A 25,064-nucleotide genomic window follows, 5' to 3' on the forward strand; every position below is an offset into this window, starting at 1 on the left:
GGCTCAGACGAAACCAATAGAGTGTGGGAATGGTGAGGGCATTGTGCTGAGACAGTGACCATTCAATGTGGCTGGAGCTGGTGATCCATGAGGGAGACAGGGTGATCCTGATACTGAAAACTTTGGCATTTGACAGGGAGTCTTACATGCAAGCATGTGTGAGCATTGTACCCCCCAGACCCAGGAGCCTGCCCTGCTCAGCCCCGCTCTGTGGCTCCAGCCCACTGGCCACGTGGGTCCAAAGAGCACCTGTCTGAGAATTGAGTCCAGCAGGTAAGCACCAGGCAAGAGTCTACCCCTCAGAGCTGAGGTTGTCACCTGTGAGTACACACGTCCACGATGCAGAACTCAGACCTGATGGGTTCCCAACAGGACCTAAGTGTACCTTATCCATTTTTGACTTCACTGTTCTGGACATAACCTTTGGGAGGACAGCTGGAGGCCTTCAGCATCCAGAGGTGGATGCTGGACCCCACACCCACCCCATCCCCTTTCCCCAGTGACAGGGCCCCAAGCCCCACTTCCTCCTGGGAACAGGAAGTTGTCCACAGCCAGCTGAGGTTTCCGGGCCCCCTAGGCCTGATAAGGTCACTGGAGCCCAGATGGGGGCAGCACCTTGGTGGGGGAGGGGTGGGGGGGTGGGACATCCTAATGTCCAGGCACAGCCCACCCAGGGCCTGCAATGTCCACGGGTCATCTCCTTTCCCAGGAATGGCCTGGAAAAATACCACTACCCACCCTGGGACCCTCTGGGTCCCTCTGTTAGGCTCCACCCATAGGTCATGTGAAACCGGGCAGACTGGGTGTCTTAGAGACATCCCCCCTCCCCCATACAAGACAACACAGAGACCAGGCAAGGAGACGTCGTAACAGGCTGCATTTAGTGGTTGGGTTTTCTCTTTTATGTACAAGAAAAATGAATTCTATTTTTTTGGATTTTTCATAACCTTTTGTTTGTTTTTTATTACTTTTAAAGCTTGTCCCCCCACCCCCAAAAAGTGCATTTTTTTTTTTTAAATCAATTGTTTGTTTTCGTTCTGCCTCTCACACTTTTTAATAAAGATTCTTACATCCAGTCAGTGGAATGTCTGTTCTGTGCTCCGGACCCCTATGCACCAGGCCTGGGCCCCCAAAATCCAAGGCACCTCGTTCTGGGCCTGGGGCAGGACTCCCCTGGCCCTCTGTCTCCTGAAACCCCTTCCCCCACCAAGGTAAGTCATTATTTAGTGCGAGCTAGTTCTAAACTGAGATAATCGTTCCTGGGGTGAGGAGCCCCCAAGACCCCTGACCCGTCCGGTGCCAGCCACCCAAACTCCGGGAAGGCTGTTTCCTCAGCTTAAATAACTTTTTAAAATAAAATTGCAAATATAAATATCTTTCTTTCTCAAAAAATAGGATTTTGCTCTCTTTATTTTTTTGTTGGTTTTTGTCTTTTTTTTTGTTTTTGTTTTTTTCTATTTTTCCTTTCAGCCTGTGTCCCCCTTACAATCCCTACTGCTTGCACTGTGGACATCCAGGAGTCCCTGAACAGCCAGCCTGAGATCCACCTGTACTGCAAGGCTGCTGTCACAGCAGCAGTCTTCCCTGGCCGCCCACCCAGGGGACCCACTGGAGCACCCTCAAGGAAGGTCAGCAAACAGGGTGACAGACAGGGTGGTGGCCGGGGGTCCTCCTGAATGACCACCCCCGGGCACCCACTTTGGTTCTGCCCACTTGAGACCAGCTTGGCAGGGCCAAGGCTGGGCCAGCTCTGCCATTTACATTCATTGGTTTCTCTATATATAGATTTTTTTTCATTTTTTATTATTTTTTTGCCTTTTTATTTTATTTTTTTCTTAATCTCGAAAGGCCGGTAGGGATAGGAAGGCAAAGAGCAGCAACTATTCAGCAGGGGAGGCCTATGCTCAGGTCACAGGCTGGGGACAGCTGCAGGCCGCATGCCCTCCCCAATCCTGGGGTCCCCGGAAACCCCCAGGCTGGGCCCTCTCTGTCTCACACTCACACACATGGAAATTCACCATAATGGAAGTAACAAATTTGGTGTTTGTTTTTTTTTTCTTTTCCGATTTTTTTTTTGTTATACCAGGCATTTAAAAATAAAACCACACACACACACACACACACACACACACACACACACACACACACACACTAAACCCCCCAAACCACCAAATAAAAACCCTTCTACAGCACCCTCCTCCGCTTAAACCTCTAGTGAATTCCACAATTCTCTTTGGCAACTTTTATCACGGCCTTAATTTAAAGAATAAAAATTTGTAAAAATCAATCCACATTCTATATACAGTATGTGATTGCAGTATATGGGGAGCAGGGAGCGGGCCTTGGGGGGGGGTGTCCCAGCACTGGGCCCATGCGGTGGCTGTGGCCCCCCAGGACGGGCTGACGGTTAAGGCAAGGTGGGTGTGGGTGGGCAGAAGCTGAGCGCGGAGCTAGGGGTAAGGGATTAGTGCAATTCCCGAGGGGGTTTGCGTTGTCGCTGGCGGGCTATGGGGCACCCCCCACCACAGTCCCCAAGGGCTCCACCGGCCCCAAATCTGGTGGCCACTGGCCAGGATGACGTGTGATTAAGTTGGTTTTATTGCGAGGATGGAGGAATGGGGGGCTGCTGGGCCCTGCTCGGGCACAGCATGGTTCCCGGGACCGCTCATGCGGGAGTGGGGTGAGAGGGAGGCCAGCACCACTCCACCCCTGGGCCTGCCCCTTCTGCTGGCCCCAAGGGGGGGGGGGATCCTGAGACATCTGGGAGGAACTCGCAGGTTGGGAGGGGATGAAAAGGAAAACCTCTCTCTGCTAGAAACTGGAAAGTGGCCTTCTTATGTGGCTTCCCTTTAAAACCAAAGAAAAGGTTACTTTGTCAACAAAATAGGACACAGGGACACCTCCATGTGCACCGGCACCCAGCAGCAACGTCCCCCAACCCCGGCCCCTGTCCGTGGCCTGTGGCTCGGTCACACCGGGCCTTTGGGGGAAAGCCGGAGTTCGTGGTGTGGGGGATCAGGTGCCAGCCCCTAGGTTACAGTCAGTGCCTTTGAGTAAAAAGAGGGGGTGCCTAGGAGGGACTACGACACGGGAGGGGGGCGGGCAGGGTAGCAGGGCCTGGCTGGTGGGAAACCAGCCCTCTCTCGGGACATCCCTGAGCTGGGAAGCAAACTGGCGAGCCGGAGGGGACAGTGGCTGCCCAGGCCTGTGGTCTCCAACAGAGACAAGAGAAAATCAAGTGAGCTGGGGACAGGGAGGGGGCCTGGCAGACTCGGGTCCCTAGGTCCCTTCACACAGAGGATGCCTTCCCCACCCTGAGTCTCGGGAACACAAGTGGATTCTACTGGAGCAATGGGTTGGGTTTCTTTTATTTTATACAAAAATAAATTGACTTACTTTCCACTGCTTGCTTGCCTGCTCTCTCTCTCTCTCTCTCTCGCTCTCTCTCTCTCTCCAATTTTTCATAGAAGCTGGGTGCAACTTGTAAACATTTCTTAAGTTAAGAATGAAAAGTACCCGTTCAGTTACAAAGTGCCAAGATCCCCACATGGCTGTCGCCGCTTTTGCTTTTTTTTTTTTTTTTTTTTTTTTTTTTAATGTTCTGCCTTTGTGTTTACTAAAATCCTGGGTTTTATTGCTGTTTTGTGATATTAAGCCTCTCTTGCCCCCTCCCCCCATCCCTGCCTGAGTCCCTGGGGTCCCCTCTGATCTTGGCTACATTCCCCCAAACTGTTGCCGGCTCCTCTGAGAAAAGAATATTTTATATATATCTCTCTCTATATCTCTATATAAATTGTCTTTAAGGAGGAAGAAGGGAAATAGATCTAAAAAGTGCTTTAAAAAGTGGGGTACGGGGTGAAGGGGTTGGCTAGCGGAGACGGGAGGGTGGGGGGTCACCCTGAGCAGTGGCTCTGAGGACCACGCCAGGTTTAAGTGCCGTGAAGGAGGGTGGCGGGACCCCAGCGGCCCCCCAAATCCCAGCTCCAGCCACCCAGGTTGGGAATAAATAGACTTGTATATCAGTGGTGGCCAGGGTGGGGTGTGCAGAGGTGCGAGGCCACAGGCGAGACGGGAGCGGGGAGGCCGAGGGGACACCCCCCTCTTTAGTAAGTGCCCTGAGGAAGGAGGGTGGGGAGCCGGGGACCATTTTAACGTCCACTTACTGTGGACAGAAAGCATTTAAGGTCTGTCTGAGACCCCTAAAACCAACCAGCAAGGAGCCGGGCACCTGTCCTGGGGGTCCCCATCACCTTCACCTTATCCAGGAGCAGGCAGGGGACCCCCGGGGTGGGACCCCACGCGGACAGGGCGAGGAGCATGGGGGCGGATGGGGCCACGTCCTAAGAATCTGAGAAAGGCAGGCGTGCCCGCAACGGCCATGGATATATACACGCACACAGGTCCGCGCGTGGATGGATGGAGGGCGTCTGGACAGACAGCTGTGGTGCTGGGGTGGGTGTGGTTTCTCTCTGTTCTCTTAGTTTGTTTTGTTTTTTGGTTTGTTTTGTTTTGAATACAAGTCAGGTTGCAAAGTTACCCTCTGCGGCGGATACCGCGGGGCCACCTGCACCATCGTCGCCACCGCTGCCCGCTACATTCAGGCGGCCTGAGCCGTCGGGGCTGGCCTCATCCTCGTCCTCATCCTCGTCCTTAAAGTGCTTCTCCTGGCCATTGCGCGGGGTGTCGGGGAGCCCGGGGGGCACAACGGCCCCAGTGGGGACATCGGGGGGCACACCCCGCACGCGGGGCTTTCGGCCACGGCGCGAGGGGACCCCGTTGCAGCCGTCCTTCTTGAGGTGTCTGTGCAGGTGGTCGGAGCGCACAAAGGTCTTGCAGCAGCTGTCGCACTGGTATGGCCGTAGCCCCGTGTGCACCCGCATGTGGTTCTTCAGGTCGTAGTTGTGTGCGAAGGCCGCGCCGCACTGCTGACACAGGTACGGCTTCTCCCCCGTGTGCTTCCTCATGTGCACCTTCAGCTTGTCCTGCCTGTGGGCGGGCGGGGGCACAGTCAGCGGGTACCCGGGAGCCCCTAGCCCCACCCCAGCACCTCTGCCAATGCCCACACACGGCGTCACTGCAATCCCTGGAAAATACTAAACTAAATAAAGTGACCTTTTTCCTTCCCACAGCTGGCAGAGACCAGTGAGGGTGAGTGAGCCTCTTCTCACCAACATTATTGATTCACTGGGCACCTGCTCAGGTGCCAGGCCCTGCAAATGCCACCAGGGAGAGGGGGCCCAGGACCACAGTGGGTGTTCTGGCTAGAGAGATGGCTCAGCACCTGAAGGCTAGACTCACAACCTAAGAGTTGTTTACTGGAGAGGCACACATCTTCAACCCCAGCACTAGGGAGGCAGAGGCAGGTTTGTGAGCTGGAGCCCAACCTGGGCTACAGAGCCAGTTGTGGGACAGCCTGGTCTATACACAGAGACCCCCATCTCAAACAAAAGCTATACATCCCAAAGGCATGCATACATCCTACCCAGGCCACCCTGCAGAAACCCCCACACCCCTACACTCCTGAGACAGAGCCTGTCCCGGTCTCCTGGGGGCTGGGATGACAGGCTTCATCACTGCCTCAAAGGGGAAAAGAAGGGTAAAGGTTCTGCAAAGTAAGCAGAGTCCCTTTGCTACTGAGCAGCCTGAGGCTGCACCTACTGAGTTAGTCACTTTATCCCACCCTCTACCTGACTTATGTGACATTTCTTAGCTCTGTGTCTGTCCTTTCTGAGGACTGACTCCCCATGTGACCCAGGCTGGCCTAGACTCCACACTCTTCCAGCAACCCCGAGAGCTTCTTTGACCCTGAGGACTGATAAACTCCTATTCAGCCCCCATGGCCCCACGCTGGGTGCCCCTCTGCCTCTGCCACTCCCCAGGGACCCAGCTCCTGCTTGGGCTATGTCTCTGGCACGGCCCAGGCTGCCATCCCTGTACCCTCCATTGCTCCCTACTGCTCTGAAGGACATGGCCAGTGGTCTTCTGCTCCAGACCCTTGTCTCTCTCAGCTGTGCCAAGAGGACATGGATGAGATGGATGAGATGAACCTCACCCCATCCTGCATACTTCCCTCCTGAGATCGGCACCCAGTGTAGGGGGTTTCGGCTGTCCCCCTACATAGGCCCCACCTCCCCAGCACCCCAGTGGTTAAAGTTTTTCTAGCTGTGTATGGAGATTTCCCCAGAAGGCTCAGAGGGGAGAATTGACTGGCCTAGGGTTGCACAGCAGGACAGGGGCCACACAGAGGCAGGGTGGGGGTGGGAGGCAGACCCAGTTACAGCACCCAAGCCCTGGCATGGGTAATTATAGCCCCGGCTGCCACAGGACTGGCTTACTCAACACTCATTGTGAGTCACAGGGGCCCCGGGCTCCAGGCCTGGAGGGGGCGGTTAAGGGGTGGGGAAGGCCCCAGAGAAGGGGTGAGCAGGCAGGCCATGGGAGAAAAGGCCTCACCAGGCATCCCACTTTGGGCCTCAGTCTCTCTGAGAGGACCAGCCAGCCCCAAGCTAGAGTAGAGCCAGGGTACACACCTGGTGAGAAGGGACCTGTGTTGGATGGCAGCTAGATGGCCCAGGATCTGAAGCAGGGGTCACGTACCCCAAGACACTCCCCGGGGGAGGAGCCTACCCACCCCTAGTCTCACCCACTGAAGCAACTGCCTCTCACGGTGCTCTTTGTCCCCACCTGGCACTCCTGGGCACTGGAGCCCTGCCACACCCATCTCTCTTGCCCTCTGGGGAGGGGGCCAGGGTGCTGAGGAGGGGGTCGGGTGGGGTCAGGAAGTTAGGACAATAGATTCTTTTTTTCAGGCCAGGTAGGTGTGGCTGGAGAACCCCAGGGCAGGGGGTAACGCTGAGTCACTGGGCCTGGCTGCACCCCTGCCTGCCAGTCACCTCCCCACCGCCACACACACACACACACACACACACACACACACACACACACACGGGCCTAGCCTGCCCTGGGTCTACACAGCTCTGGACTCCCCAGCCTCAATCACAAACAGCACTGTGACTACACCTGAGCTCTCATCTCCACACCTACAGCTTGGGCCCAGAGACTCTCCAAGCTAACTGGCCCCAGGGCCTTTGCACAGCTGTTCACTGCTTGAGTCCTTCCCCTGCTCAACTGAACAGTCTCAGGGAGGCCTAGCTGGTGGCCTTATGGGAATCTGGACCATCTGTCCCCAGCAGCATCCCTGCATCTGACAGGTGCCGCCTAACAACCACTAGCTGGAGCCGGGGACAGTGGCACACGCTTTCCCCAGCACTTGGACAGCTGAGGCAGGAGGATGTCTGCCAGTTTCAGGCCCACCTGCTGTACACCGCAAGACCCAATCTCAAAAAGCGAAAACACCATCAAGCCAGTGACCAACTAGACAAACTGGCAGTCTCTCACTCAGGCGTGGGAAAAGAGCAGGCCAAGGAACTCAGAAGGTGCAGGGCAAGGCCCGGGCACTGCTCCCCAGTCCCTCCCTCCCACCGTCCCGTCTGCTGCAGGGCTCACCTGGTAAAGCGAACCTTGCAGATGTTGCACTCGTAGGGCTTCTCGCCTGTGTGTGTGCGGATGTGGCGGGGCAACTTGCCCGCGCCCTGGATCACCTTCTCACAGATGGGACACTTCTGGAAGGCCTTGGCCCGGATCTTCTTCTCGCCCTTCTGCGACCAGGCTGGGTACACATCGCCCTCATGAGCACTGCTGAAGTACTTCAGGTAGTAGTCCATGACGCCCTTGTCGTCCGCACGGGACTCCTCATCGCTGTCCCCTGCCCGGCCCACCGACGACATCATCTGCTGCAGTAGTGTGCTGGCAGCCAGCCCATCCACTTCGGCCGGGTCTCCATCCTCGCCCTCGGCTGCACCGGACAGGAAGCCTGGGGAGTCGCCGGGCTCAGGGGCCGCCTCTGACAGTGATGTCGCCTCCTCTTCCCCAGGCCCTGCGCGACCATAGTGGCCGTTCTGCGTGGCGACCGGTGGGGCGGCAGGAGGCGGGAAGAGCCCTCCGGCCTGGGTGTCCTCGTCCCGCTCGGGCCATAGCCCCGGTGTGCTGTCACCCTCGTCCACATCGCCTGTGGGGGGACGCTCGGCCGGGGGTCCTGGGCCATAGAAGTCCAAGCCATTGCAGTCGCCCGCAGCCACGGCGGCCACAGCTGCAGCCACAGCGTCCTTGGTGGCATCCAGGTCGTCGTCAGGGCCCCCGAAGCCGGACCATGGAAAGGCAGCAGGAGGCAGGCTGTTCATGGGGTTGCTGCGGAAGAACTCCAGGTACTCCTTAGCACGCAGCAGGTTGCGCTGGTCCGTGGGTCCCGCCCCGTCGGGCTGGCCGCTGTCACCAGCGTCGTCGGCAGCCAGGATCTGGCGCTCTAGCAGGTCTGCACACACATGGCTCACGGCCGGGATCTCCAGCAGCCGCGCTGCACTCAGGATATCACCCACATTGGCCGTGCTGACCGTGAGCGTGGCCGTGTAGGCGAAGTCCATGAGTGCTGTCAGTGCCTCGGCGCTCACAAAATCGATCTCGTATACGTTCTGCTGGTCCACGACAGCGCCTGATGTGAATAGCTTCTTGAAGTACTGGCTGCAAGCGGCCAGCACCGAGCGGTGCGTGGGGAACTCGCGTCCCTCCACCAGGATTACCACGTCGCACAGTAGACCCTGCGTCCGCTGCTCGTTCAGGCCACTCAGGATGTCACTACTATGGTCCGGGAACGGAATCCCGATGGGGCCGTCCACGCCGCCAGCCATTTTCCGCGCCGACACCTGCAGGGAGGGGCGGCCATCAGGAGAGGACTCTCCCAGTCTCCCCAGCCTCAGCTTCCCCAGGGGAACTCCTGCACCTCCCAGCCTCGGTTTAGTACCCAGAACCTGGTCGTGGTAGAGGAAGAGGCCAGAGACGGGCTGGGGACTCCCTGTGCCTGCAGACCAGTCTTGGGTCTTGAGGAGGCCCCCAGCCTGTCTCTCCAGGGGCCTGGGAAGGAAAACTACCTGCCCACACCCCACAGTGAGGCCAGGCCTACTCTGGATCTATACATTTGGGGTGCCCCCAGGCCAGACCCAGCCAGTGAGTAATAGGGAAAACTTTAACTAGAGCCAGGCCATGGCCCCCACGCAGGTCCACCTTGCTTGCTTGATGGCACTCAGCATGCACCAGACCTCAGTCTCCCCACCTGGCAAATGGGCAGCCGTCTAGGGAGGAGCCTGGCAGGGGGGTACCTGACTATCCCACACGTCCCCACCCCTCCTCTTCTCTGCCCCCCCCCAAGCTGTGACTCATCTGCCCACAGCCTTGTGCAACCCTGGCGCTGTCCCCACCCCTTCACCCTCTCCAGGGAGCCAGACTGCCCTTCACCACCCAACAAGACCCACATTCCTCCAGACCTTCCTACCTGCCACTGTAAGGCCTGAGGCCACTGGACGTTGTCCTCAGAAGGGACAATGCCCAAGCCACACCCTCCTTAGCCTCCTGTCTAGGCTCCTCCTGTCCCCTGCCTGACCTGGCCATTACCCACAAGTTCAAGAAGGAGGCACCGTTCATAGTGGGTCTCTCCCCATAAGAGTGGCCGTGACAAGAGTCCTTTGTGCCCCTCAGCCGCCACCCACCCTCTCTTCCCGCCCCACCAGCTGCTTGAGCAGAACCCACCCCTCACCCCCGCACAGGAGGGAGGCTCAGATGTGACTGCAGGGACTAGGGGGCCAGAGGGGGAACCCTACGCCAGGCACAGCCCTGGGAAGCCTCGAGGAGCCCCCATTGGTGGCTTCCACCCCCTGCCACCATCTGCCGTCTGGCCCCGGGCCTCAGGGAACATGTGGGCAGACAAGACAAGCCTGTTCCCTCCCTCCACAGCTTGCCACTGAGAGGGAGGGGGCACATGACCCCAAAGATCTCCCCCAGCCGGGGTGACCCAGGTCCCTTTAGGGGATGGTGAAAGGTGTCCCTCCAGGGGCCCCCAGGGCCTGAAAAAGTCCAAGTGAGTCAGCCTGGCTGTCGCCTTGGGCACAGCCACCCTGGCTTCCCACCAGGCATAGAGCTCCAGGGCCAGGGGCTGCCGAAGCCCTATTTTAAGTACAACGGCACCCCGGCTCCAGCCTGTGGGTCGTGGCTGGGCCAGGCCTGGGAGACACAGGATCACAGAAGCCAGCCCCTGTATCACATCACACACACCCCCACTGACAAACGTGACAGGCCCAGAGAGAGCTGGGCAGCTCAAAGAGGCCACCAGCAGGGCCCTCCTGTCACCTCCTCAGAGTCTGGGTCCCAGGGCCCCTGCAGACAGATGACCCGACTTCTACCCAGGGACAAGCCCCATGTGCCTCGCCACACCCTAGGCCTCAGTACCACCTGGAACTCTGGGGGCCTCAGGCAAGGAGCAGGCACTGAGACCCAGCCTTATCTCCTGGGTTAGACAGGGTGTCAGGAACCCAGGCCAGGCACCTGTAAGCCACATCCATCAACCAAGAAGGAGCTGAGGCTGCCCAGCTCCAGGGTTAGGACCCCCTCGGGGAGACCTTCCCACACTGACTGGGGTCCCTGCATGACAGCTCCTGCCTGTGCCTGCCTCCATGGGATTTCTGAGGCTGTTCAGTGCTGAGTAGGCCGCCAGGCAAGGAGCAGGCCCTGGCAGGCCCCTTCTGGGTTGGAGAGGTGGGGCACCCTCTCCTGGGGCCAGGCCATATAGTAGGGTCACAGCAAAGGGTCAGATGAACCAAAGACCCGGGCCCACACCCTGCCCCACCCACCTGGCAGGCTGACACACCCAGTATCAGGGGACAGCTGCTGGTCCCACCTCTAACCCAGGGTTACTTGCTGCAGCAACTTTCCAGACTACCTGCCCTCCCTTTCTTCTGAAGGTTCAGGAACTGACCAGGTGCCCCTCCTTCCTACCTTTCTTCCACAGCCCTGACAGACTCAGAGACACCGCAGATAGCCAAGGTCACACAGCACCCAGGAAGGCCCCAGGGACTGAGGAAGGGCGCTCAGGCGTGGGGACAGGCCTGAGCAAGGCTGGAGGTGGGGGAGGGATGGAAGTCTAAGTCTGGGGTCTTCCCAAGGTCACACAGGTGAAGACAAGGACTGGCCTCCAGGTCCCACCCACAGGAAGGAAGAGGGGGCTTCTGGGAAGGGGTTGGGAAGAAAAATTGGCACCCACCACCTTCCTGCTCGCTTCAGGGGGTGGGGCCAGCTAATGAGGGGTCAGACTCCACCCCAGCCACCTTCCACCTTCCATTGCCAGGGTTCCTAGATGAGCTCCTGCCAGAGGCCACGCCCTTCTAAGCCTCAGTTTCCTTGAGAACTCTGGTCAGCAAGTATCCAGCTGAGGCCTGAGCCCAGATAGCTCGACCCTGCTGCGGTGACCACCAACCATTAGGGATATGGGGCTTCTCACAGTTGCCTTCACTAGGCCCAGAGAGGCTAGGCAGCAGCCCCAAGGTCACACAGCAAGTCTGGCTGCAGGTGCAGCCTGCCAGGCCCGTGCCTGACGGCCCCCGCCCCCTCCCAGCCTATGTTGCAAGGTTGGTCCCCACGGGTTACAGAGCCCTGACCTGATGCCAATGCTCGCCTGGCCTGGTCCCTGGGCCTGGTCTAATGGGACAGGAATTCAGTGGGGGTGCATGGGTGGCCCCCTGCCCGCCAGTCCAACTCAACTAGGTAGCAACAGAGGACCAAGGCAGGGCTCGAGCAGGCCCTACCATTTACTGTGCATGTATTGCCATAGTGAGGGGGGCTTCCTGCCCGGGGCCTTAAAGGGCCAGAAGCAGGAAGGCAGCCAGCCCAGTGGGAAGTGTGTGCGTGTGGGGGCGGGGACAGGCAGGCCTGTGGGGAGCCCAGCTCCAGGGTGGGGCCCAGGCCCACCCTGTTCCCACGCTCTGAGTGCCACTCATCCAGGAAGGCCAGAAGTAAGGCCTAGGCCAGTTCCAAGTGGAAGCTACGATCTTCTCTGAAGTGGAGGGAATGAGGTTCCTGATGCTGGGGGCAACCAAGACTGAGTGAGGGGACCCTGTCCCCTGCTCCCGGAACTGAGCCTGGCTGTACCTGTTATCCAGGATGCCCACAGAAAGCAAGTCTGAGGGAACCTAGCAGGGCCCTCCCCCCTGCCAGTCCCTGGGTGGCCCAGGGTCTTGCAGAATACACCACATCCCCCCCTCAGACACATCCTGGCTCAAGGTGGCCCCAGCCTGTTTCCCGTCAAACCAGAAAGGTGTGGGTGGGGACGGCCACTGAGTGGCCCAGCCCCAGCCTGCTGAGGGGACAGATGGAGGGGCCAGTCCTCAGGCCACAGGCCTGATGGTAGATGTTTAGAGGCTGGACCCAGAGGTGGTGGTGTTGGAGAGGGCTGACCCAGTCACATCCCACCTGAGTACACAGAACACTCCCAGGATAGGGTCTGGAATCAGGGTCCCCTCCCTCAACACACAGGGGGATGGGGTCAGAGGGGAGGCCACCGGTGCAGGGCTACTGAGCCAGCTGGAATTTGAACCTGGTTGGTCTTGCCTAACTTGTTCTTCCCAGGGCGCCTCTCCCCTCCCCCGACACAGCCCCTAGGGAGATCAGGGCACAGGGGCCCTGGCCTCTGCGGAAGCAATGGGCCAACATCACCCAGGGGGTGGCAGGACTGTGGCCCCTCTGCCAGCTGAGTATGGTAGAGCCGCTCTCACCCACCAGTGGCTCCAAACATGTTCCAGGTTGGCAGCAGAAAGTCCGGGAAGAGGACACAATCAGGGAAACTGAGGCAGAGGGGGTAATGTGGCCCTTCTGGGTGGGTGACAGGCCCTACCCCGCTTGCTCTCCTGCAGGTCCTGTGATGATGGCCTTGAGTCAGGAGCCTGAGGCAAGGCCAAGGTGGCTCAGATGGCAGAGACCCACACCAAACTCCCAGCAGACCCTGGGGTGCCCCGAGTTGGCCCCAAGGAACTTGAAATGATGCAGAGGAACCTCGTGGGGACAACAGTTGAGAGTCAGCCCATCCAAAGACACTTGTGGACCCTCCCCACTGGGAAGGTGAGTTCAGAAGAAACCACAGCTCCGCCAGATTTGGGGACCAGGTGTGGAACTGTGGTATTGTGATTCTGGGGTTGAGATGCATACAGCCCACCAGGTGCCCAGCACACAGGGTGGCAGATACATGGGATCAGGGGGAAGGACTAGGGTTCCAACTGTGTGACCTTGCAGTCTTGCTATCCCTCTCTGGGCCCAATGTCATGGGCAGACTCCCAATGATGGTGACAGGTGTCAGTCACTGCAAACAGGCTCCAACACCAGCCTCTGAATCTCTTGGAACAGACACCCCTAAAACATTCCAGGACTTCTGGAAAGACCCCTACACTCTGAAGGAGGACCACTAGGGACATGACCTTGAGTTTATCCCGTCTTTTCCTTGTCCCTTTGCCCCTCAAAGGCCCTGGCTCACAGGGAACCTCCCCCCAACCCCACTCCAAGCCTGGGTTTCCTTCTATGTGACAAGGACCAAGCTATGGGTCACACAGCCTCAAGGAAAAGAACAGAATGCACCCAAAGGTACAAGGACGAGGAACTCCTGCCCAACAGCCGTCCCCACACAGGGCCACACAGGTCCTGCCTCTCAGGCCTCAGTGTCCCATAACACTCCTGAGACCCAAGGTGTGTGGCTGCCCTTTCTGGGGCCAGGAGGAGCTGGCTGGCCTCCACCATGGCCAATCTCAACTAAATAATAAATACCCCCCACCCCCAAAGTGACCGGCAAATTAAAATTTCAGTGTCCTCGTTGGATCCTGTTTCCTGCCTCTCTTCCAGTGCAGGCTGTCCCTCCCTCCCTCCCCCAGGCCGTCTCCACAGCGATGCCTGCCGGTAAACAGAGCCCCGAGCCCAGCCCCGGAGAGGTGCCAGGGCCCAGCTGGGGGAGCCACTCGACTTCCTCTGGGAAAGGTGTGGGGTGGGGAGGTGACCCTGGGATGAGCAGATGTCCCTCGACTGGGAGAACCCCCTTGCAACCTAGGGCCTAGCCTGAGCGGAGGGAGAGAAGGGCCTGGGGACCTCTCCCACCACAGCCCTGCCAATTGCAAGTAATCATCTTGATGTCTGGGGGACTCCCCCCTCCTCAGCGTGGGAGCGGCCACTCAGGGTGACGCCCTGGGCCCAGGCTTGGGGGAAGATGGGGGGGTTGGCTTGCTGACACAGAAGGCCGGAGTCACCCTCGCCGGGGGTAAGCAGCTGTGGCAAGGAGTGGGGGGAGACACAGGGTTTCCGCCAAGTCTGTCACCCAGGGGTGCTGGGCTTAGTCATCCACGGGTGCTGAGCTAAGTAGGTCTGCTTGGAAGGGGAGGGAAAGGAGAGGAGGGAATTATGGAAGCCATCTGTCTCCCTCTCACTTCCGCCACTTAAGGAGCACCCTTGGGTGCCAGGCCCAGGTGGGGAGGACGGCGGGGGCGCACGTGGTGGCGATGGCGACGAGGAGGAGGAAGGGAAGAGAGGAAAGGGACGGCGGCCCTGAGGTCGCGCGGCTCCTACCTCCTTCCCGGGCGGCGCGCGGGCCCCGGCGACCGTGACGATGCCTGCGGCGGGCTGGCGGCTCCAAGCCCCGGCGGGCGACGCTGAGCCCGGCCCCGCGCCACCCTCCGCCGCCGCCCGGCCAATCCCCACCCGGGCTGGGGGGAGGGCGATGCAAATTACCCCGGATCTGGGTCCGCCCGTCACCTCCCCCGCGCCCGGCCCGGCCCGCGCCAGGCCGCGCATCCCCGGCCTCGCCTGAAGCCCCGAGGCCCCGACACCACACCCTCCCCCGGGGAGGGAACGTCCTGTCTTATGGAGGAACCTTTCTGCTCGTCCCGGAGCGTCCGGAACTAAACGGAAAGGAGGAAAAAAATAAAATAACGAAACGGGGGGGGGCTAGGGACGGTTACACAACAGGAGGGGAGGGGCGGCAGCCGGAAGCTGAGACCGCCACCGGCCCCCGGCGAGGGAGCCGCGGAAGCCCCGCCCCTTCATTAAGAACCCGCCCCTCGACGCAGGCTCCGCCCTGACGCAGGCTCCGCCCTCATGCAGCGCCGCGCCGGACGGCTTGTCGCTTCCATTGGCCCTCTGGTCCGTCGCTCACCGCCCCTCCTCCGCAACGCCCCTCCCTGAGCCGCCGCCATCGCGGGTCATTATGGGATTTGCAGTTCAGACTCCCTGACATCCTTCCAAGACGCCAAGCCCTGAACTTAAGAGAAAGAACTACAGCGCCCAGGAGAACAGCGAGAGGCCGCGCCCGCCCCCGGGACACCCCACCTCTTCCCCCCCCCGCTCCTTTTTTTTTCCAAAGCCCCCCTCCCTGTATTTTAGCGCCCTCCCCCCCTCCTCCATGGAGCTCCATCCTGGCCAACTCTAACCTTTGCGCGGAGTCCTGGGTAGCCCCCCGCCCCGAGCCCCGCTTGCCCACGACCACTCGGGAAGGGGAACGGCGAGCTCCCAGGGCCCTATTGCAAACTTAGCACGCGACGCGCCCCTCTGTCCCCACCTCCGCCCTCGGTGCGGCCCGGCTCCCCTCCCCCGCAGCCCGCGCGCCGGGAGCCCCGAGGCCGTGCAGCACCAACTGGGAGGAGGGGAGCGGGCGCGGGCTCGTGCCCTTCGCCCCGGAGGGACCCGAGCGGAGCACCCCCTCCCAAGCCTCCGGCTGTGGCCGGGCACCTCCTGGTCTCCAGGTCCCCGGAGCTGCGGAGGCACCCCAGATCCCTCATCCAGCCGGTCTCCACTCTGTAGGGCGCTCCGGGTGCGCACTGCGCCCCCGGCCGCGTCCCCACCCTGCAAGAAAATTTAAAAAAAAAGTGGGGGGGAAGAAAAACAAAACCCACCTTGCCCGAAGAGGGATCCCCTTCAGCCCGTCGGCTTTACCTCGCGGGGACCCGGGCCCGGAGGACGCGCGATCGGGGCTGCCCGCGGCGCGGACCTCGCTCGGGCGGGCGGCGGCGTCACTGCCCCTACAGTAGCCGTACAGTACGCAAAGCCCCGTATGATGCTCGCGACTCCCTTCCTGGTTTGTCCGAGGGCAAGAGGGGTCCTCCCTCGTCTTAAAGGTGCCGCAGCGCCGGCACCCCCACGCCCAGCCCGCCCCCCCGACCGCCGCGGCCAGAACAGGCTCTGCAGGTCGGCTCTTGCCACGTCCCGCGGGGCTGCGCCGCGAGAGCAGATCCGGCTGCGATTAGGGATTTGGGGGTGCCGGGCGGGTGGGGGGCGCAGCCCCGACCCATCGGCCCCTCCCCTGGCAAGCCCGTGACCTCTCCGCCCCGTGCGCGGCGCAGTGCCAGGCTGCTGGCTTATCTACGGCCCGGAGCACCCCTGGGTGCTGGGGGCGGGCAAGAGGGGCCCCTCGGGTGCAGGGGGTGGGGGCCCCAGATAAACAGCCCCGGCCTGTGAGCGCAGGGCGGGGTGCAGGGGGCGCGGGATGTGCCCCCGACGCCCGGGGCGGGGCGGGTTGGCAGCGGGGGCGGGAGTGCGGTGCGCACCCCTAGGACCCGCTGCTGGGGCGTGGGGGGCGCGCTGGCCCGGGAAGCTGAGGGGAAGGCGAGGGAGTGACGGTCCCCTGACTCTACACCTCTCTCCTGGGCAACCGGGGCGATGGCAGGATTCCTCATCGCCCTCCCCTGGGTCTCAGTTTCCCCAAGTGTTGCAAGGGACCAGAGGGAGAAGGAAGGGGCTGTTGCAAGGACCGTGAGGTTGCCTCGAAGCTCCGGCTTTCCATACCGTCAGCCTGGGCTTCAGTTTACCCAACAAGTGCAAGCAACCCAGGAGAGGAAGAGGGGAGTATTTGCAAGCACCAAGAGTCTGCTTGTAACCTCCGGGTCCTCCAGCCCCCACCATAAGCCTCAGTTTACCTAAACTGCGAGGGACCCCAGAAGCGGGGAAGCTGTTTCCAAGTACAGCTAGCTTGCTTCAGAGAGTCGGGTCTCCGTCTACACCCTTCTGAGCCTTAGTTTACCGAAAGCCGTGCCAGGGACCCCCCAGGGAAAAGCTTTCAGGGCCTCGAGTTGGCAGCTGAGCTGGAGGGGGGGTCCCTCCCTCACCGTTGCCGCCAGCCAGCAAACCTGCCGCCCCGCGATTACATAAAACAGTCGCCTCCACCCGGCTGTGCCAGGGGCGTAGCGCGGGGAAGGGGTTGGCGAGGGGCGGGGAAGGACGGTTGTTTTCCAGGCCTTGTAATTTTCCCCGCAGCCGGCTGGCTGGCCCGCCTGAGGTGGGGCGTGGACTCGGACCCTTGCCGGAACGTCGCGCGACCCTGGAGCAGAATGGAGGGAAGTGGGGAAGCGCGGGTCCAACCCAGCTTTATTTCTTGTTTTCTTCTTTCACCCCCTTGTCCTTTTCTCTCCTACTTCCTCTCTGGTCGTGGGAGAGGTCCGGAGAGGGAGGGGAAGGGAGAGGAGGGAACTAGGGACATCCCGGTTCACCAGGCCTGTTGGGTTCGGGCTCCGCTGCTGGAAGACCTGGCTATGGGTCCGCGGCTTGCGGGAGGGGGAGGAGCGGGAGTGAGAGCGAACTCCAGGCCTCAGTTTACCCTTCTGCACCGCGTCTGATGGAACGCATGGGATATCGGCCTCCAAATATCCAGGTCTTACTTTAGGATATTTTTCATTCATTTTTATTACTGTTAATCAATATCATCGATATTTTCCACAGGCTATCCCAACATGTTTGGTTTTTTTTTTTTTTACATCAAAGCATCGACCCCTGTCTCTAGCACATGTATATAAACCGAATTAAAGTATGTTCCACTGAGTGTGGTGTTGCATGTCTTAGATCCCAGGACTAGGCAGAGTCAGGTGGATCTCTCAGAGTTGGAGGTCAGTCTGGTGTGCAGAGTTCCAGGATGAGGGCTAGGTAGTGACACTCTGTCTCAAAAACACAAATAAAAAGTACTTTTGAATACTCAAACAGACTGGATTGGTGTTTTGTACTAATAAGTTGCCTACTAAGGGGAAACCCAGGAGGTCCCCACAGGGGAAGTGGTAGCCCCGAGCCAGGCAGTGACACCAGCCAAGAAGGTGGGGAGGACTCTGGGCGGCCACGTGAGCCCAGCCTGGGGTGGGGGACCAGGAACCTCAGAGGCTAGAGGGAGCCCTTCCTCAGGCACCCTGAGCGCCTAGTCTGTCCCATTCTGGCACAGCCAGAGGGGGTTGAATTACAGGTGCTGCCCAGAATTCTCCCATGGACACTTTCCACGCCCTTGGCTGAAGCTCCTCCCACCTACCTCGGTTTCTCCAGAAATTAATCAGTGCTGGGGACTTACAGGGTAGGATTGAATTCAGTCTTGCAACTCCAGATGTCACCTCAGACTGGCCCATCCCTAGGGTGCTAGACAGACCATCATCTCCTACAGAGCACGCCTCAGTTTTCTGATGAATGCTGAAGGGGTCCAGGACCTGAACTTCACTCAAATCAGTGGGCAGAAGGACTGGAAGATAGAGAATGTGTTAGCTTGGGCAACCTGCAACACCTCCCAGCAATCAACAGAGTGACAAATGGTGGGTAGCACCACACTTTAATTCTGAGGCAGTAGAGACAGGAGGATTTTAAGAGTTCTGAGGTTACCCTGGTCAACATAGCAAGTCCTAGGCCATATAGGACTACACAAAATAAAATTAATTAATTAATTAAAATCGATCCTGCACTTGTGAGGTAGAGGCAGACAAATCTGTGAGTTTGAGGCCAGCTTGATCTAGAGTCCGTTTCAGAACATCTAGGGTTATACAGAGAAATCCTGTCTCGAAAAAAAAAACAACAAAAAACAAAACAAACCTAATCTAAATCTAATCTAACGTAGTAACAGTTTGGGTGAGGTGGTAAGTAAGAAACCTAGTAGTCCCCAGCTTCTTAAAAATCTGATCCTGCCTTGGCTACATGAGTCCCTAGCTCAAAACTAAACAAAACTAAATCAAACTGTCTAAGCTGAGTCTAAAGGCTCATGTCTGTCCCTTAATCACTCCAGAAGGCTAAGACAGGAGGGCTGCCTCAGTGACTTCAAGGCCAGCCTGGGCTTTAGTTCTAGCTCTGAATAGGTGGAGACAAGAGGATCAAGCATTTGGGGCTAGCCTTGGCTACTTAAAAATCCTTCACAAATACACAAAAAAGCAATATAGCATTGCCTGGCATATGCACACACACACAAAACAGCCGGGACACACTTGAAAATACAAGTGAGGCCAGTTAGTGGTGGCGCACACCTTTAATTCCAGCACTGGGGAAGCAGAGGTAGGAGGATCTCTGTGAGTTCCAGACCAGCCTGGCCTACAGGACAGCCAGGGATACATAGAGAAACCCTGTCTCAAAAACCAATAATAATAATAATAATTAATGCAATTAAGGCATAAATTGGAGTGGGGGGACACAGTGCTCAGGGTCTGTGGAACATCTAACTCCTTTAATTATTCATGAATTTTGAAGCACTGTAGACAGAGCATAGGCCCTGGGACATGCATGCAAATGGTCTACTTCTGTAGACCAGGTTAGCCTCCACCTCCTTATATAGTGGAGGATGACCCTGAACTCGTGAGCCTCCTGCCATCACTGCCTGGTTACACTCCTTTTTTAAGGAATAAATACAATTGATGGATGTGTGTGGAGGAAGCAGGTAGTGGGGTTGGTGGGCAGCTAGAAGAGAAGCATTCTGGGAGCATCCTGGATGCACACAGGGATTGTGAGAGAATGCTGCGGAAGATGCCCCAGGTGATTCTGTAGCAGTGTGTTTTTCCACCAGTGAGGAAATTGTGGCTGTTGTCAGCTGTGATGACTTAGGTGTTGTGAAGTAGCTCATATGTATGATATATGATATATACATAAAGCACAGAGAAGCTACATCACACAACACTCAGCTTTGCTCTGGGACAAGATTTATTTTTATTTTATTTGTTCTTTTTTCTTTCAATATAGGGTTTCTCTGTGTATCCTGGCTGTCCTGGAACTCCCAGTGTAGACCAGGCTGGCCTTGAACTCATAATTCCACCTACCTCTGCCTCTTGAGTGCTAGGATTAAAGGTGTTCACCATCACTGCCAGGCTAAGATTTTTTTCTTTTTTGTTTTCTGGGTTTTTGTTTGTTTGTTTGTTTGTTTGTTTTTTTGGAGACAGGGTTTCTCTGTATTACTTTGGAGCCTGTCCTGGAACTAGCTCTGTAGACCAGGCTGGACTCGAACTCACAGAGATTCAAGTGCTTCTGACTCCCGAGTGCTGAGATTAAAGGCGTGTGCTACCAAGCAGGCTAAGATTTTTAAATGGTCATCTATCCAAGTAGGTAACCATCCCACAGGCAGAGTGTGTGCGAGTGCAGAGTGACGGAGGCTGGAAGACATTTTCTTATTTATTTATTGGGTTTTTATGAGTCTCCTTATGTGGTCCATACTCTCCTGGAGCTCATGTTGCAGAGCGGGGAGATCTCAAACTCAAACAAAAGGCAGGTATGGTGACACATGTGCCCGTCATCCCAGTACTGGGGAGGTGGAGGCAGGAGGTCATCCTTAACTATCTACTGAACTTGAGACAGCCTTGGCTACATGAGACCCTGGGGAGGGGGATCTATCACTTAGCATTGGGCAGAAGGTAGAGAGGGCTGCGTTTAATTCTGGCTGGTTCCCTACATGCACTGGCAAATGACCTCTCTTCCTTCTCTACAATGGGGTGGGGCCTCCTGCCCAAGATCCTAGAGAACATCAGTCATACCTGGGGACATGAGAGACTGGAAGCTCCGGGCAAATTGTGTGGAGGACAGAGAACCTTGTGGGGTTCCCTGAAGGGCCCAAGATGCATCAGAGCATATGTCCTGGCCCAGCATCCACAGTGCAAAAAAGCTGACTGGAGTCTAACTTCAGTCTCGCATGCTGCAATTGTCTTTTGCTTAGTTCCTTTCCTAATCAGGGTCTTGGGCTACTCTCCCCCATCCATGCCTGGCAGACTGCAGCCTCCCTGGAAGGAAGACCTGAATTCTCCCATTTGAGGTGACCAGTGGATATTGAAGAAGGCCCCCTCCAAATGTGAGGTCCATCCCCTTGTACCCCGATTATGCAAGTCAGGAGCCGCCCTGGGGCTGCCAGGCGGGTGGTGTGGGAGAGGACGTGGCGGCAGGGGCAGTTGTCCCCACTGGTTGCTAAAAAAAAAAAAAAATCACCGCAGTTTAGACAACACCCCCACCTCGCAATGGCCTGCCACGTGGGCCGGCGTCTGTGGTGCTGTCCCCTGCCGCAGGCTGCAGGGCCTAGGCTCTGGTTTCATTTCGCTACAGCAGTTTCAGTTTCAAGCTCTGGAGAGAGAGGGACCCTGAGGGAAAGAGCTGGGACAGCAGAGAGGGGCGACAGGTGCAGGGAGCCCGCCCGCGGGCCGGTCCGGTGGCCCTGAGCTCGCCCATCTTATCCCCCTCCCCAGCCTCAGCCTTCCGACCCAAGGTTAAGGGGTCAAGGTCAAACTCTTCCCACGTGGCATTGAACTGAAGGCACTTGTCACCTGAGGCTCATGGTCGCCCCCATGAGCTAGTGGGGTGCTGGGAACAACCACCCAGTGACTTATCTAGGAAGTGTGGCTGATTACCAACCCCCCCCCCGAAAGTCCCCTCCCCACCCAGTGGGAGAGGCGTGGCAACGTCCCTAGCAGAACAGGATGTGGGTCACCAAAGTGTCCCAGCTGGGGACACTCTCCATCCACAGTCCAGGCTGCTCTGGACTGCTCCCCGGCGGCTGGGCATTCCAGGACGGCCAAGGCTACTAAAGAGATCCTGACTCCAAATACACACACACACACACACACACACACACTTACACAGAGATACACACATACACGGAGACACACACAAGCCACACACACTCACTCTGCATCCCGCCCCGAGGGACTCAGCACCTGCGTCCCAGACAGTGTTTGCTCGGTCCCGCCCATCCCACCCCACCCCAAAGTCCTTTCCTGCAGGTGGGGACCTGGACTGGTCTGCCTACCTGGTCCCCGGCCTTGGGGACAGACACACCCCTGGATAAGCCTGGCAAGCAGCCAGGGACAACACACTCACGTACCTGGGCGTCCTTGCGCCCCCACGGGGCCTGATCGCGCCTAGACAGGTGCTGTGTCAGGTGGGCAGTTGAGCTTGGGATCGAGTGAGTGGGCGGGGCTTTGCTAAAGGGCTCTGAGGAGGAGAGCTCACTCTTCAATATCTAAACACTCTTGGTGAACACATTTTCACACGTCCTCAGGGTAGCAAGACTACTGATTCCAGAACATTCTGTCACCCTCAGTGGAAGCCCCAACTCCGGACCCCCAGCACAGATAGGCATGAAGACCTGAGTTCAAATCTCTGACACCCACAGAAAAAGCTGAGCGTGACACCCACTGTCCCTGCAACCCCAGCAGTAAGGAAGCAACAGAGACAGGAGGATTCTCAGGACTCACTGGCCAGCTTGGACAGATGAGTGAGTGTCAAGTTCAAGGAGAGATCTCTCAAAAAACAACTTGGAGGGTCAGAAGATGCTTGCTCCTCAGGTTAAGTCACTTGCTGCCAACCCTGGGGACTGAAGTGCAAGCCCCTGGAGTCACATAAATACGGTGATGCTCACCCTTAATACCAGCACTGAGGAGGCAGAGGTGAGTATGTCTCTGTGAGTTCAAGGCCTGCCTGGCCTACATAGTAAGACCCTGTTTCCAAAACACAATAATAAACACAAGTGCCCTGCCTGTGGTGGCTCAGGCCTTTAATCCCAGCACTTGAGGAGGCAGAAGCAGGTGGATCTCTGTGAGTTCCAGGCCAGCCTGATCTATAGTTAGTTCCAGTATAAGCTCTAGATTTACAGAGAAGTCCTGCCTCAAAAAACCAAAAACACAAAGGACACATGTATTCAGATATACATCCATACCTAAGAAATGAAATTGGAGGTGCAGCTCTGTATTTGTCTGGCATGTACAAAGGCCCTAAGGTGGTCTATGCCCTGTACTGCAAAACAAGTGAGTTAAGTAAATAAATATGTTCACTATAGGTTTTCATAGTAAACTGTCCAGTGCAGGAAACAGGACCCCTGCCCCTCCTAGCTGGCTGGCTCCACTTTACCCGCAGGAAGAGCTCTCAGCCAGGATTCCCAGCTAAAGCAAGGACAAACAGGGACTGCTGGCTGGGGCTCACTGAGATGTAAGGAGGAGGATGGCAAGGTGAGAAAAGGGTGGCTGGAGCTGGGGCTTCCTCCTGCATTTCCGGCTCTTTCTTGTGGGCTGTGGATCTGAGACAGCACACCTCTCTTGAAGTCCCAACCATGAGATGTGGGCTGCCTGCTCTCTGCACCATTTTCTTCCAGGCTCCTTGACCTGGGTCACAGCAAGCCCAACTCCATGTAGCTGAGGCTCTGAGAGCCCCCACCCCACTCAGCCTGCTTCCCTGAATGATGGGTCACAGGAACCCATGCAGTAGAACAGCACAAGCAGAGTGAAGCTAGTGACACAGGAAGGGGGGGATCCCCGTGTCCCCTGTGTATGGGGAACCCAAGGAGAAGTAGGGACTGTGTAGCAAAGAACTGAATCCCTAAGAGGCCATGCAGATGGCTAAGCAGAGGAAGGTGCTTGTGACCTGAGCTTGAGATCTGAGCTTTACATGGTGAAGGGGCTCCCAAGAGTTGTCCTAATAAATAAATAAGATGAAATAGCAATAAAAATATTAAAAATAAAATAATAAAAGCAGGGTTAGGGATGAAGTAGTAGCCCAGCAGATAGGAAGGACACATACAACTCAAAGGACCCAAAATTGGTTCAGAGCACCTGTATCAGGTTGCTCAAACATCTGTAATTTCAGCTCCCAGGGTCTAATTCCCTCTTCTGGCCACTACAGGCGCGCGCGCGCGCACGCACATGTGCACACACACACACACACACACACACACACACACACACACACACCTACCTACCTCTGAAAGGATCTGGAAGAACAATATGGCAAAAGTTTCTCAAGGCCCAAAGGAGGAAACTAGTTGAGTCTGTGGGAGGGACACTGGCTCAGGACAGCTGCTTAGGGACCCACGCCCCTGGCCAGATTTTTTATAAGTTCTGATGCAGGAGAAATACAGTTCTGTGACTGTAACCTGTAGACTTGCACATCAGTCACATTCAGGGTCCACTTATGGATGAGACACGTGGTGCCATGATGTAATTTCCTTGGTTTGTTATCTTATGTGTACACTGAAGCCAGCGTTGTAGGCAGAGTCTCCGGAGTGCAGCCCAAGTATTCCTCCGGGCTGCCTGACTGGTGAGCACAGGGGTTCTCCTGCTGCAGTCTCCATGACACTGGAGTTTTAAGAGTGTGCTGCCATGCATAGCTTTTTGCGTGGGTGTTGGGGATCCAAGACTGCTCAGCAAGCACTTCATGGCTGAGCTAACTCACCAATCCCTGTTGTTTATTTTCTGAAACAGGGACTCACTCTCTGTAGTACAATCTGGCCTAGAATTCAGGACAATTCTTCTGCCTCTATCTCCCAAATCTTGGAATTACAAGCTAGCATCAATAGCCATATAGATGGCCCTTCCTGTTGGTGATACAAGAACACTGTCCACCTCAGAGCCAGGACCAGCACCACACCCCACACCTTTTGAGGCAGTGTAGAATCAGCTGTTCTGGGACTTGCTCTCAGGCTGGCCTCAACTCAAGGGAGCTATCTGTCTCTGCCTCCTGAGTGCTGGGTTTAATGGTGAACACTGGAACACCTACCCACCAGCCCCAAGTAAAGTCCCATGTATGATGGGAAATGTCATTCTGTAAACATATTTCTCTTATTGGTTAATGAATAAAGCTGTTGGCCAATAGGAAAACAAGATAGGTGGGACTAGAAGATAAGGAGGATTCTGGTAGTAAAGGGATTCAAGATGTAGAGACTTAAGAGGTCCCGAGGACCCTCTCTTCGGTAGGATAAGACCACGTGGAAACACTTAGATGGATAGGAATGGGTTAATATTTAAAACAGAGCTAGGCAATAAGAAACACTAGTAAGAGGCCAACAGCTTTATATCTGTGTGTTACTTGGGGCTGACACTGCTGTGGGACCAGGATGGTGGGGGAAAACTGCATGTAATACATGTAGCCAAGGTTAGCATCCAGCTCAGTATGTAGCTGGTGAT

At 57.1% G+C, this 25,064-nt stretch overlaps 1 protein-coding gene across 2 annotated transcripts; it reads right to left on the minus strand.

Annotated features, from left to right (window-relative positions):
* Positions 1-860: 860 nt before the first annotated feature.
* Positions 861-16,349, minus strand: Zbtb7a (zinc finger and BTB domain containing 7A). 2 transcript variants are annotated; one of them, XM_051177252.1, is made up of 3 exons: positions 15,804-16,349; positions 7,507-8,759; positions 861-4,986 (listed from the first exon to the last, which is right to left on the minus strand). In XM_051177252.1, exons 2-3 carry the CDS (start codon positions 8,742-8,744, stop codon positions 4,521-4,523), a joined length of 1,704 nt encoding a protein of 567 aa, XP_051033209.1. In that variant the 5' UTR covers positions 8,745-8,759; positions 15,804-16,349; the 3' UTR covers positions 861-4,520. The 2 variants fall into 2 exon arrangements, with proteins under 2 accessions (XP_051033209.1, XP_051033208.1); XM_051177251.1 differs by lacking the exon at positions 15,804-16,349 and adding an exon at positions 14,482-14,906.
* Between the last annotated feature and the right edge of the window lie 8,715 nt (positions 16,350-25,064).

Source organism: Phodopus roborovskii, unplaced genomic scaffold (genome assembly GCF_943737965.1).
Source record: "Phodopus roborovskii unplaced genomic scaffold, PHOROB, whole genome shotgun sequence".
NCBI lineage: Eukaryota > Metazoa > Chordata > Mammalia > Rodentia > Cricetidae > Phodopus > Phodopus roborovskii.

Excerpts from the sequence above, each read along its gene's own strand:
- Zbtb7a (XM_051177251.1), bottom strand. The coding sequence starts at position 14,706 with ATGCGCGGCCTGGCGCGGGCCGGGCCGGGCGCGGGGGAGGTGACGGGC. Across the intron at positions 8,760-14,481 it reads GCGCGCCGCCCGGGAAGGAG|GTGTCGGCGCGGAAAATGGC; the intron begins GTAGGAGCCGCG and ends CCCTCCCTGCAG. Across the intron at positions 4,987-7,506 it reads TGCAAGGTTCGCTTTACCAG|GCAGGACAAGCTGAAGGTGC; the intron begins GTGAGCCCTGCA and ends GCCCGCCCACAG.